Source organism: Neophocaena asiaeorientalis, unplaced genomic scaffold (assembly GCF_003031525.2).
Source record: "Neophocaena asiaeorientalis asiaeorientalis breed wild unplaced genomic scaffold, Neophocaena_asiaeorientalis_V1.1 scaffold15, whole genome shotgun sequence".
In the NCBI taxonomy this organism is placed as follows: Eukaryota; Metazoa; Chordata; class Mammalia; order Artiodactyla; family Phocoenidae; genus Neophocaena; species Neophocaena asiaeorientalis.
The window spans coordinates 4,250,360-4,264,994 of NW_020185328.1; the positions used below are offsets into that span (position 1 = coordinate 4,250,360).

The window sequence follows — 14,635 nt, forward strand, 5'->3', positions numbered from 1 at the left end:
ACTGTATAATATGCATTCTTGATCTGTTTCTTTCTCCCAAACAATGGTACTGATGGTTAACACTTTTGTGGTAGCACCACTATTTCTAGTAAGTAGATTATTATGGAGTGTGCCACTTTAAAGCTGCAATACACACAAAAAATGTTTTGTAGTTTACTCACCAATTCCACAAAGAATATTTTTAAAAAGCAAATCAATAATAATCAAAGTTAAAATGCTATATGTGTTTAAGAAAAACCCTATATCAGTCAAAATAATGTAATAAATTATTACAGTGGGTAAATTTAATAGCATTATGCTGTATTATTGCCATTTTATGGAAATATTGTACATTTATGCCTCCTCATTTAGGATTCACATTTCTAATTAAAACAGATTTATGGTGTACTTTGGGACTAAATTTTACTTACATACATTTCTTTCAGGGCAAAATATTAGATATCTTAAATGTATACAATTTCTGTGAAATATCTTGTTTCTAACTATATTAGTAGGTGTTTTGTAGTTATTATGACTTGCAAAAGGGAACTATTTGCAGAAATCTCTCTAGGTATAGTGAAATTGGTAACTTTATTAAACCTGTAAAATGGCTTCCAAGGCTATGATCTTTCTTTAGTAAAGAGTAACACCAACAAACTATTCTTGTAATATAATACTTCTTAGAGTAACAGCATTTTCTTTCAAAAATGTAGTTTTCATTCTTTATGATAGAAATAATTTAATATCCATGATAAATTAATAATTAGTAGATTTTAAGATATTCTTCATCACCGGTGGCTGGTCTCCATTTGAACACATCTTACATATATCATATAAGAAGAAATAAAGCATGGTAATTTTTTTTTTTTTTCATTTTGGCCTTGTTTGTTTGAGCTGACTGGCTATAGAGAAAGATTTAACTGCAGAATTTGTTATTTCAGAGGTTGATCTGCTGCATACCAGCATGGAATATTTGTTATAATATATTTTGGAGCTTTCTAAATACAATATGCATACCAAACTATCAACTGAGTGATGTTTTCAGATGGAAAATAGGCAAAATACACCTATCCACAGGAACACTATATCTAGCATACCAACTTACCTGCCACAGAACCAAAAATTTTGAGTGCTTACCAACTCATGTAATATTAGGTAATTGGACTTTGTGTCCTTTCTGACAAACCATCTTAAAAATTTTGGCCTGGAACAGTGAAAGGAAAAGTTGCTGTATTGCTAGGCAATCCTTCGGATAGACTGTACTATCATTTTAAAGGGAATTATTTCCCAGAGTGGATCTAATATTTAGCTACAACTAAAGAAATCATATGGTAGATTTACCTGTACTATGTTAGTTAAATTGTTTTTCATCACAAAACTGAGTCATCGTGGGGCAAAATTCTCAAAATGCGGGAAGAGATTTTTACAGCTTGATAACTCCTTTATTCTTTAGAGACAGGATATAGTTTAACTTTATCATTGTGGTTTACTTTTGCTTTCAAATTGTAGAATTTGGCAAAAACACTTTTATTAGTTGGAGATGAAGAGAAAATTATTATTTCATGAAGGCACACCCATGCTGAACTTACAGGAAAGAGAAGCAGAGCTGCACAGCCAGTTATATTACAAGGCTCATTCCTGAAACCTGAATATCATGCGAGCAGAAAAATCTAGATATGTTATATTTTGAAGAAATGATCTGAAGGCAGTACTATTTGCTTTTTTATCAAAAAAGAAAAAAATGCATCTTTGTAAATGTGGATTGACTCTTATTGAAACAGGGAAATGAATGCTTGTATTGCAGCCTTAAAGAATCACATATTCACTGCAATATTCGTTTTTTGTAAACTACAGCCTGCAACCTAGCAGACCATGACTGAATGCTTTTGAAAAGTTGTAGATTACAAACATGAAATCACAATTAATATCCTCTAAAAGTAATTTCAGAGCTTTCACATCTTAAAAAAAGGACAATGTGTACTGCTTCACAAGGTAATGTAGCTAATCAAAAAAAGAGTAGAATTAAAGTATTTACATAATGAGCAATTCTACAGAAGGCGATCATCCCCATGTAAGCACTGCTGATTATATCCCACGCTGCTTTTAACAAACTGTACCAGATTGGATCCAGCCATCAGCACTTTCAGAGAATCCTTAAAAGCCTTTTATGGGTCTTTAAATTTATTGTAGAATGGCATTCTTCAGGTAGAATATGCTGGTGAAAGAGGACAGTGTCAACACAAGGTACCAGCAGGAGAAAAGAACGTCAGCGCTCCCGGTAATTCCATACTGGGCTGTACTTGGAGCTGGAAAGAAATGGAAAAGAATAAATCAAAATCTAATTTGTGTCTTTCAAGATCTTAACAATAATCAAAAGGCAGCCGGGTGTACTGGGGAGAACAGTGGCATTGGAGTCAGACAGACTTAGGTTCACATCTGGTTCTGCTGTATGACAATGTGTGGCCTATTTGACTAACCTCTCTGAGCTTCACTTTTCTCAAGGGCAAAATAGAAATAATATAATCCACCTGGCAGGGCTGCAGTGAGAATTGGAGATGAAGCACATGTAGCACATTGCACTGGGCTGGACACACACTAAGCATTCAACAAATATCAGCTAACATTATTATTCCTATTATATTCATTGTAAATATTTGCATTAGTGGACAATATTCATTTAGTATATATTTTAAATTTTTATTGAGATATAATTGACTTATAACATTGTTTTAGTCTAAGGTGTACAACAGTGTTGATTTGATACATTTATATATTGCAATGTGATTACTATCATAACGGTAGCTAATACCTCTATCATGTCACATAATTATCATTTCTTTTCTGTGGTGGGGACAATTAAGATGTAGCCTCTTAGCAACTTTGAAGGTATTGTTGTCTATAAACACTATTCTGTGCATTAGCTTTCCAGAACTTATTTATCTACTGATTGTTAGTTTGTACACTTAAACAACAATCTCCCCAGTTTCCCCAGCTCCCAGCCTCTCGTAACCACTATTCTACTCTCTGTTTTTACAAGTTCTACTTTTTTTAGATTCCACATTTAAGTGATATCATACATATATACATGCATATATTTTTGGATCTTTTTTATTGGCCAAATACTATACAAAATGCTGGAAAAACAAAGAGATTTTCTCTTCTAATACCTTTTCCAATCCTAGGAACATTAGAATTGCATGTGCAAACTGCAGTGACACAGAAAACTGCCTGGCCAAGGGAAGGATGATTTAACAGAGAGTTTTACCAAAGGGGACCATCATTTGGGTAGGGAAAACAATATATTCAAAGGCATGAGGAAAGGAGAGAACACGGCATGTACTCTAGGATCTAAAAGTAGGTTAGTCTTGCTGGACTGTGAAGTTTGAGGCCTGGAGTGGAGAGAATTTAAATGGAACTGTAGACAGATAGAATGACCTTGCCTGTAATGAAAAAAAGTTTAGCTTTTTAGACTGAAGGAGATTTTGAAGAATTTGGAGCTGTTGAATTGTATGATTACATTCATACATTGGAAAGATCACAGTTTTATACATAGAGAAGCTCCTGTGGGTACTTGGCTAACAGTTACGTTGAATTTTCACTGAGAGGTTTCACCTAGAGATTCACCAAGCTTGGGATACCATGAGAGTCTACTGAATGGATTCCACTTTGTTTCACAGAGGACAGTTGCCTCTTTGAATGTGAATTATATTGTGTTACAGAAACTGTCACAGGCATGCTCAGCTTTGCTTGAGACTGATTCTCATTTACCATAAGAATAAGAATAGTAATAATAAAAAACTCCACCAACATACTTTTAACTACCTCTTCTTAATGAAACCTGGATTTCATGTGCTGTTTCCTAGTAGGAAATGAATAATGCAATTAAAAAAATACTGTTTCACCCCCAAATTCATAAATCCAGATGCTGTTTTAGTCACACTAAGTTTCAATTACCAACAGCTAGTTTTTAATGGAACTTTCACCAATGACTATATTTTCATGTTACAAGAAGAATAAATTGTGTTGTTTATAACTCTAAGAAATTAAAGGAGGTGAAAGATGCATTGGCCTCTGCCAGTGGGGAGTTTTCTTGACAGTACAATTGTTGATTCTGTGTGAGTGAGATTCAAGGGCTGAGACTACTACTCTTTAGTAAACATGGAGCAAAATCAACTATTTGATGTTTTTATTTGCATCACAAATGAGTTTTAAACAAGGAGAAGATGATGAAGAAAATAAGTCTATTGTTGAACAGATAGCTTTTCAAGTTTTGATATGTAAGAAGTCTAATTTAAAACCACAAAACTCCTTAAATTATTTTCTCTTGTTCAAGACGTAGAACGATGTTTTATTTTTTTAATATAAACAAATATTTAATTGGTCTGTTACCTTCTCAGTGACAGCTATTTCAGAGTTGTTTTTGCTGTATTTTTAAGAATCTTGAGTGCAATAAACCTGGTATAATAATACAGGACTAATAATAAGCAAAGCACATAAAATGATTTCATAAATAAGAAATAGATCTTAAAAGCCAAGCACACAAAGCAAAGATAACATTTTTATATCATGACAATTTAAATAGTACATTAAGAGGATAGAGTATAAAAGACTCTCAAAACTCCTTACTCATCCTTTAAAATGCATTTTTGGGGCAATCTTTCCTGAATTCCTTCTATTTCTCCAACAAGCTGAGCAGATTACCCTATTGTGTCATTAGGTCACAATATATATTCCTTTTTATACAACTATCATACTGCATTGCAAATATTTGTGTACATATCTATTTCTCTCACCAGACTGTAAAATCTCCTAGGTCATGTTTTATTTATCTTAGTGTTTCCAGACACAATGTCTGGCAAGTTCTGGTACAGAGTGGATACTCAAGAAATATCTGTTGAATGAACAATTCAATTAAATAAATAGGTCAGAGTTAAAAGGAGTATGTCTCTCCTACAAAACAGAATCTCTTCTGAAGCAAGCCATTGTCTATAAGCTAGAGAATCTACCATACGCTTTCTTTCATTCATTCAGCAAATATTTATTAAACTAGGTACCAGGGACTGTACTAAGTACTGGAAATACAATATATAATAAGGTGGGTATGATCCTTTTGTTACTCAGTTTCATATATCTCCATATATATTCCTTTTTTTCATATACCTTAAATGCCATCTTTTTCTCCAATGTGCCTTTGTCTTCTACTCAGCCTCCTATTGTTTTAGACATGACAAATCTATATCATATTTAAAAATTAAATATTACTTTGTAATTAACAGTATATAAGTTTTCCATGGATGTCTCAAATGGATGTATTTTTTAGTTGTTTGTGAATGCAATACTTCCATTAGTCCTAAAATAAAGTAGGAGCCTTTTGCAGCACTGTTACTTGCAATTATTGAATATTATCGAAAATGTACTGTAAAGTAGCTATTGACAATTAGTAGGCCCCAAAATAAAGAGCAAAGTTAGTTAAGGGAATGTGAGGTCAGATATCTAATGCCAAGTCATATATCATGTATCATCTTTAAGTATACATCGAGCATCTTTTTTTGGTCCTGGGAATTGAACACAAGCAAAGATAAATAAAACTCAATCTCCTCTCAGGAAAGTTTCATTCTGGTTGGAGATATAAATAAAAAGGCAAATATTGAACATTAGGATTTATATAATTACTATAAGGATAATGAATGAACACGAGAGGGCTCCCCAAAGACTCATGGCAGGTAAGTAATCCAGGCAGCAGACACAGTAACAATTATTTTTTACAAAATGTAGTGATATACACATATTAGTACATATATATATATATATCTCACTTTAAAAAACTGCAGCATAGTAAAGTAGCCCATTGACTTAGGTATCTTATTATTATGTAATGTTTATCTCATTGACTGATATTTATTATGTGTTTTGGGGGGACTTGTAAACTGAGTGATTTAGAGTACAAGGCTAATGGTACTAAAGTTAGGGGTCTTAGTGCGATTTGGGCCACTTAGATTTGCTGGCATGTTAAATCCCAATCAGCTATTTAAGAAATTATAGAAAATGTTAAGAAATTAAAGAAAATAACTGTTAGCTATTAGAAATTAGCTTTAAGAATCAATTCAAATATCATCTTTAAAAAGTGAAATGTCTTTATAAAACCATATGAGAAATTAACTTGGCATTATATTTAATATCATATTTATATATCTATCTTTCCGCATTAGACCAAGAATGTCTTCAAGACAAGATTTATTATATGTATATTTTATCACTGGTACAGAACACGGAGTCTAGTACTTAGTAAGTGTTCAATTAAGTATTTGTTGAATGATGATAAAGTTCACATCCATTTCCAATATTATCACCATAAACACATAAGGGGACACAATATCTTGACTTCTTTTTTCAGAAGAATACTTTCATGACCATATTTTATTCTTTCTTCTCTTTCTACTTTTAGACTCATTCTTACCTTCTAAGACCTGTACAGATTCAGAATACCTTCCTTCAGCATTTCAGCAGGACCAGGAAGAAAGATCATGAGGCAGGTTATAGGGGAAGAGCATGTATCAAACTTTGTAGCATCATCCTCTTGCAGCAAAAGACAGGGAGTGTAGAGTAACCTGGGCCCCCATATATGGTCCTGAATTTGGAGACATCCAGCTATGTCTCTGGGATGGTTAGATCTGTTGTATGTTCCCTGCCATGTTTTTAGTTGCCTGTGAATATCATACTGCTACTCATTCTAAGTAGTATTAGAAGGGAAAGGGCATGTGATCACAGGTGTAGTTGGGCTATAGTGAGGGTTTGGTTTCCTTCTGAGTGATATGAGAAGCCACAAGACTTTTTTTCATGCAGAGGAGGCTAGCTGAAATTTTAAAATATACTCTTGACTACTCTGTGGAAAGTAGATTGTACTAGTGTAGGCAAGAGTAGAAGCCTACGTTAGCCCCAACCTTCAGGGGTTTCCATTGCCTGTGGAGGGAAGCCAAAGTTGTGTAGCTCAGCATTCAGGGACATCTATTATCTGGTTCTAGTCAACTTATCCAGACTCATACACACTGTTAGCTCCAGTCACATGAGCCATTTTCTAAACACATAGAGTGTTTTCATTATTCCCTGTCATTTGCACATACTATATCCTTAAGCCTAAAAGGCGTTACTTCCTATTCTCCTTCTCCACCTATCAAAGTCCTATTCCTCCTTAAAGATCTAAAATACCACCTCCTCCATAAGGCCCCCCCAATCTCTCTAATAAGAATTGTTAGTCTCCTGCTTATACCCAATTTCATAAATATACCCTTTTTTACTTATAATAAATTATATATATATGTATAATATATATGTAGAAAGATATCTATATCTTTCTCTTCCACTGGATTATAAGCATGTTGAAATTATGGAACATTCCTCCTTGTCATATGTGCATTTGTATCTTATATCAAATGTGTTTAACAGATGTATTTTGAATTGAATGTGGGAAAATATTCCTAAATATGATTTGTGTAATCCATGACCACTTTGATAAAATACCCTATTTCAATAGTTGTTCCTATGATTTCTTACTCTTAAGGCAAAGTGTGGAAGGAGGAAACTTCTGTTTCTTTCTTACTATCTATTTAATTGTCTTTGGTTTCCGAGGAGAAGAATGAAGAAAGGAGAAGATGTTTAAATTGAGAAAGAAAGGAGAAAGAAAAGGGAAGGGAAAGGAGGAATAAAACAAAAGGGTGAAGATTTAAAACTAAGAGAGAGAGAATGAGAATACCCAGCCCTTGAGCAATGTGTTAGATGCTTTCAAGTTTGCCATTTTATTTAAGAAAAAGAAAAAGAAAGAATGAATGAAATGGGGTATGTCAGGGAGGCTACTTTGGTGTGGTTTACAGATCAGAATTTAAAACAAAGAACAGAAAAGGCTGGTTGTTATTCTTCCCACTTTCCTAGTAAAGCTAAAGGCACTCTAGTTGTAAAATATGATGTGCATAATACATGGACGGTAGATCCAGATTTGGTTCAAAGTCCAGCTCCGCCTCTTTCTAAATAGACTAACCTAGGCACATTTCTTAGCTGTGCTTAGTTCAGCATCCTCATCTGCAAATGAGGATTGGTAGTATCTCAAAAGTGATCATGAAGATTAAATGTGCTGATACATTTAAAGTACCCAGTACAATATTTAACACAAGATAAACACTCTCCCTCAAGTATTATCTAAACGCTATTCATTTGCTCATTCATTTAGCAAATTTAGTGTGTGCTATGTGGGAGGCATTCTCTGAGTCACTGAGCCAAATAGAAATGCCTCCTGTCCCCATAAAGCTTTCTCTTTAGCTTGAGATGTTTTCCATGTAACAAGCCTATTTTACGTCATTCTTGATCTATACTTGGATAAATCAATGTATTTTTGGTCTTACAAAGCTGTCCTCCATTTTATCTTACAAAAATATTTATTCTCTTCATTACCTTGGCTTCTTTCAGAGGACTTTAATTTAATGCCAATTACTGCTAGATAACTGGCCAGTTTCTTCTGGTTTGCAGGCTCCTTGAAAGCAGGGAGTATGACCTCTTCCATTTCTTCTTTTCCGCTGTCTCTTCCCAAGAGGAACAGTATGGTGCATGACCTTGGGTGTGGTTTCAGGGCTGATCTAATGCCAAGTTTGGTTTCAGAGGGGCTCTCAGGCATGAAGCAGAAGTGTGTGGGGTCCAGGCCTTTGGGATTTCTCCCCGTTGCCAACAGGAAGATCCAATCTGCACTTTAATACATATCTTACATCTTGTCTAATTATGATTATCACTTCCAATTACTTACAGCTGCTGCATATTATTTTCAGTCTTGGCAGTTTTCCCTTGTATTGCTCCAGTTTTTATTTTTAGGCAAAAGCAAATGTAACTGTGAAATATTTAGTTTGGTATAATACCAATTACTTGCCTAGGCAATTTCCTTAAATTACTGAAGCTTTAACTAAACTAGCTTTGAGTCATATTTTTAAGATTCTTGTTGCAATCTTAGGTAGAGTTATTTAGCCACATTAACTTTGCTTCCATAAGAAAAACCTGTCCTCAACTTACATTTTACTAAGGAAGCTTATACCTTAATGGGAAGTGAACTATTTACACCTAAATTAGATTTCAAATAAAAGAAAGTGATTAACGTGGATTCAAAATAGAGTGTATATTAGTCTACTGAGAAATTATGCACCATGGATTCAACCCAAAACACAGTGCAACTCTGTTTCATTACATACTGTGGGAGGAGTTTGCTTGAAAGATAGTTTAATCCTCTCTTTAGCAATGTCCACCACCCCTTAACACCATCAGCTGGTGTCAGGGATAACACATCAGAGGCTCAGATCACACCCAGATTTTTTTGCATCATTTAATTCTGCCTAAATACTGGGTGGAGATTAGGGGAAGAGAGGAGCACCAGAATGGGATATGCTTTACAACTGCATGTACAACGTTTGATTATGGTGTCTGGATGAATCATGCAAACCTTAGCACAGGTGACATCATCTTATTGTTCCTTTCTGCACTGTTTCTTGTGCAATAAAATGGTCCACGCCCTAAGATGGGATGTACTGCATTAAAGACACAGCACAAACCATGTCTTCTCAGGAACCATCCCACACCTATGGAACAGTGATTTCCGGGGGCGAGGGTTTTGTTTGTGTCATTACTGCATGTTCCTATACTATAGACCCTCTAAGATCTTCTTCCTCCCCTGGGCTTGGAATTGAGGAATGCCTGAGTAGCATAGCTGTCATGTGGTAGGGCAACCAATGTATAGATTTTCAGTTGTTTTTACTCAACACACCTTTATTGTGCCATACATTGTTTCCTGAAATACAGAGAAATAAACATAATATAGTCCACTTTTCAAGCAGCTCTCAGTCCTTCAGAGTAAGGCTTAATTTGTGAGCCTCTACAACAGCTAGCTCCACTCGTATTTAGGGAAAGACTTGGGTAGCTGGCTTCAAATTCCTGCCAGTCAGTCTTCTTTTTTATCTTCTTTAGAAGGAATCAGGCTAACAAGTGCACATTTGTGCACTTTTCGAAAATTAGAGGCCTAAGTTTATAGAAAATCTGTATTTAGATACTTATCCTAACATTTTAGATTTTTACTTTTTCATTTGGTCAAAAACTGAATGCCGATCTTCAGAAAGTTCTGACATTTTTTACAAACTGATCCTTCACAAGCATAAAAATGTACAATAATTTTCACAAAAAGTACCTCCATTTTGTGTTATAAACAATGAGCAGAATGGCTAGAGAAATCACACCATTCCTTTCTCTTTCTGACTCATGGAATTTCCCTGCCAGCTTGTTCTTAGTAACTACTAAGGTATTTCTCTGGCAAACCACCATCCTTGAATCCTTTTCTACTTGCTAAATAGCCATTTTGCCAAAGTTCACAGTATATAATCCTATTTACTCAGCATAAACAACATTAGAAATTTTAAACATATGTTTGTCTCTGTTATTACCTATATTCAGAAATCTGCCTATTTGTAGATAAATACTTTTTTTCTGCAAATAACCAGATGAAACTCTCCAAGGCTATTACCTCTAATTTGAGTGAAAGAGAATAGGTAAGCAATCACCCAAATGGAAAGAAATTCTGCTGCCTTTTTTTCTGTCCTTCACAATCATTGAAAAAAAATTTCACTCTGTATTATTCATCAGTATCTTCTAAACGTGTTAGATATTTTTATTTTTTGCAAGTCAGAAGTGATGTACGTGAATCTATAGTAGCTCTGTTTTGAAGTATGTTGGCAACAGAGGTAATTTTGTAGAACCCGAAATGGTTCTTTGAACTCAGGCAAAGTCCAGTTTTTCATTCCAGGTTGGTTTGCAAATGGGTTCTTTATAAGTGTCATTACATATTTTGTGTGTATGTGTGTGTATATGTGTTTTAAAAGCTGCCTTTGTTGTGTGAAATATATACACAAACATACAATACAAATTGCCTTGACTATATAGATTTTAGTTTGGCCCTTTAAGGCATCATCTAGCTGAAGAAAGAAGGTTTTACAGAAATAAAAATATAAACCCAGCTGTGTTCTTAAGGTCACTGATAGTCACTGCCATTAGCTGTATCATCACTGTGACATTGCTAGTGTGGTAAAAATGGGTGAAATTGCAAACTGGTAAACATTTTTGCAAGTTGAAGGAGTTTGTAAGATTATATATGTGTGGCTATGTGGATGTGAAATTATTTAAGTTTTTATGTAAGTGTTTAAACTTGAAGCTTTAATGATCAAATTTTCTTGTTTACTAAATTTTATTCTTTTTATCTTTTGCGTTAGGAAGGTTACCCCAAACCAGCTTCTTTTCTGTTATTCTGTAACATTGTTCTCTCAGCATTAAGGATAAAGAATTTCATAGGGTTAGATTATTTTTTTCCATTTTTTGGAATATTCCATTTACCTTCCAATTTTTTTCTTAGCTTTTCAAATGCAATAAAGACCAGTGATTACCTGGCTCTGTAGTTCTGATTTACTTAAATTGTTCCACTTGTTATGCTCCAGATTCATTCTCAGTTATTCTCAATGATTCTCTAATCATTGCCATTATATTCTGGCTATTTAAAACACCTTAATAAAATCCAGATGCCTTTGTATGGAATTCAAAACCCTCTTTAAACTTTCCCAAAGTTACCTTTCCAGTCCTATTTCTGGCTGCTCTCTGACACAGCAGGCACACTAGGCAGGAAGGCTCTCCAGTCTCAGGGCACACCCAGGCCTTTGCTGTATTTGCAGATTTGCTCACACTCTGCCTTCATCTGGGATGGGCTTCTGCATCGCTACATGTTGGAATAGTACCCATCTTACAATGCTCATCTCAAATGCAACCTGCTCACAAAGTTGGAACCTGTCAGAACTCTAAGGGATACTGGGGATCATTTAATGCAAACCTTCACTTTGTAGATGAGGAGATGAGGCTGGTAGAGATTGAATGATGTGCTTAAGTCAGAGGCAAAAATAAGACTAGAACTCAAGTATGCTGAATCTCTATGCTTCTACTCCTATGTGGTATTATTAAATTACTGAATTACCACCTAACTCTAGTTGGAATTCATCTGCCAGTTCCTCTTTTGTCCCATAGCCATTTACTTTTACTTATACTTTATCACTCTGGTGTTCATCTCCTTCAATAGAGTCTAAGTTTCTTGAAAACAATGATAATATTTAATTTACTTTTGTATCACTCACAGGATTTAATCAAGTGATTGGCACTATCAAAATATTTATTATAGAGAACTATAAATGAATTATTTTAACTTCTGCAGTTTAATGAGGTTTTACTATAAAGCTCAAGAAAAAGGTAATATCATCAATCAATAATTCAGGATTTGGAAACATTGACTACCATTGCAAAGGAAGGTCGGTTCTAGTTTACAGAAAAGAAGAAACTTGTATTCTTTGATGTCTCTGAAGACATCATATCATAAACATACAGAGTTAAATACACACACACACACACACACACACACACACACACACACCCTCCAAGAGAACTGTTAAAGAATCCCTCTTGTCTGTGATGTTTACTTGAATTTGTTAGTTATGGATGGAGACTATATTTATAACAATCAAGCACACCATGTACTAGCTTAGCCCCTCTGTGCCTCAGTTTTCTACAGCTGAACAAAGGGGATAAAAGTATCTTCCTCATAGTGTTGTTGTGAAAGGTAAATGAGCCAACTAGGCAAAGTGCTGAATACAGTGTTAATTTAAGCATTAAATAGTAGCTTTTAAAATACATTGGTATTTATACAAGACATACCAACGGAAGCCCCTACCTTGGTCCAAGAAGAAATATCCAAGTTGTTGGAATAAAGTCTTGTGTGCCTCAAAGTCCTATACATTTGAAACAGTAACAACCATACCAAGAATATGCTCCATTTAAAGCACAGCTCTAAAGGTACAGATCAGAAAATTCACTCATTAAACAAATAATACTTGATTACCTATTAATACTTATTGAGCACTTCTATGCCCATTGTACTGTTCTGTGTGTTGGGGTACAGTCTTCGTATATTGGTATAATTCCTCACAGTCCTCTAAGTATATCACAATACTCTGAACAAACTCTACCCTTTACCCCGCTGGGCTGCAATTCTTGTTTCTTCTACTTGGCATCACCCTTTTCCACTTCCTCCCAATTTTCCAGCCTCTGTATGAAATAATTTTCCTTCTCCTTAAGAACTTAGTTACAGGGTTACCTCTGTGATAACTTACTTGACCCTTTAACCATTAATTCTTCCTCCCTTGAGACTCCTTTGCATTTCAAACTCCTCTCTCCTGACCTTGCTCACAGACTTGCCACCTCACCTAGACTGAGATCCTAAAGGACAGGGATCATGTTTTGTTCATCTTTCTTTGCTTCTCTTTTTCTCTTCCCCAGAGGCTAACACAGTGACTGCTCCTAATAAGAGCTTCATAAATAGCTGTTCTTTTTATCTTCATGAGATAAATTCGTCAAGTATGTTTCACTCACCTTTTGTGTCTTGCCTTACATAGTCTCATTACCTGTTTGTTTTAGCTGGTGCTATGACCACCAGCTGTGTGCAGGGCAAATGATTCTGAGATGCGTTCCACCTGGCTCCTCAGAGGATTCCCCACCCCCACCCCTGCCAGTGGGATGGAGCCCAGTGACCCACAGCAGGGACCAGCTCAATAACACATTCTTGGACTGGCTTTCCCTCCTTCCCTGTTTAACTTGTTCCAATCTCCCACCACTCTTTCTTGAAATTCCTTTCCACAGTAATCACTTATAAGTGAGCTGCTCATTTTGGCAGGACCCAGACAAAGATAACACTCTTCTATGAAGAAGAGAAGAGTAGCAGGTTATTAATACTGTGCAATTTCACATTCCCCCACAGAGCATGGTGCTTTGCACATAATAGGTGTGCAATAAATTAATTTTGGATAAATAAGTCAATTGAAAGTCAAAATTATTCTATCTCTTTGCTTCCAGTTTTCTTGGCTCACGGTAATTCAGTTGCATCACTTTTTTGAGGTTGGCATTAATTATCTTATTAGGCGCATACCCTTAATAATGAAAAAGGGGCCTTAAAATCTTAATTAAATCTGATATTTTTTTCCTCATAGATTTTATCCCAGGAATATTATCCACTGTTTTATGCTACCATCATTTTGGTTTCTGCTACAACAGCAACGTTGCCTAATGAAAGTTCTGTCTCCTATTATATTTCTTAAATATTTTAAAGCACTCATGGTCCTTATATTTTTATTATGATTTCAGCTATAAAATACTCTTCTCCCTAAAATATCAAAATGCTCTTTTCTTGAGCCTCCAGCTTGCCTTATATTTTCTACCTAAAGTGATCCAACTTCTAATATGGGAACATGGTATATACAACTGCTATGAAAGGAGCCTGAGGACATGCACACAAAAATCACATGCTAGGGAATTTTAGTCCAAAGGACAGTCCAGCAAAGGATGAAAAGAAAAAAGGTGACTGCATTTGCATAGTGATTCTAGCAATAAACATATTCTGCAATCTGGATTCATGTTTATTTTAAAGTATGATTAGTAATTTTCTTTCTGGAAAATAAAGACAATATGCTGCTCATAACTTTTCTGGACACTAATCAAATATTTAAAAAAGAAAGGTGGGGATTTTTTCAACTATTACATCAGAACACCTCAC

At 35.0% G+C, this 14,635-nt stretch overlaps 1 protein-coding gene across 1 annotated transcript in view; it reads right to left on the reverse strand.

The window, feature by feature from the left end:
- Positions 1–1,691: 1,691 nt before the first annotated feature.
- Positions 1,692–14,635, reverse strand: part of NEGR1 (neuronal growth regulator 1) — a 900,229-nt gene continuing 887,285 nt past the window's right edge. The window contains exon 7 of the mRNA XM_024734600.1: positions 1,692–2,285. Within this exon, the coding sequence (XP_024590368.1) occupies positions 2,161–2,285 (125 nt within the window). The 3' untranslated portion in view covers positions 1,692–2,160. The remainder of the gene's footprint in view (positions 2,286–14,635) is intronic.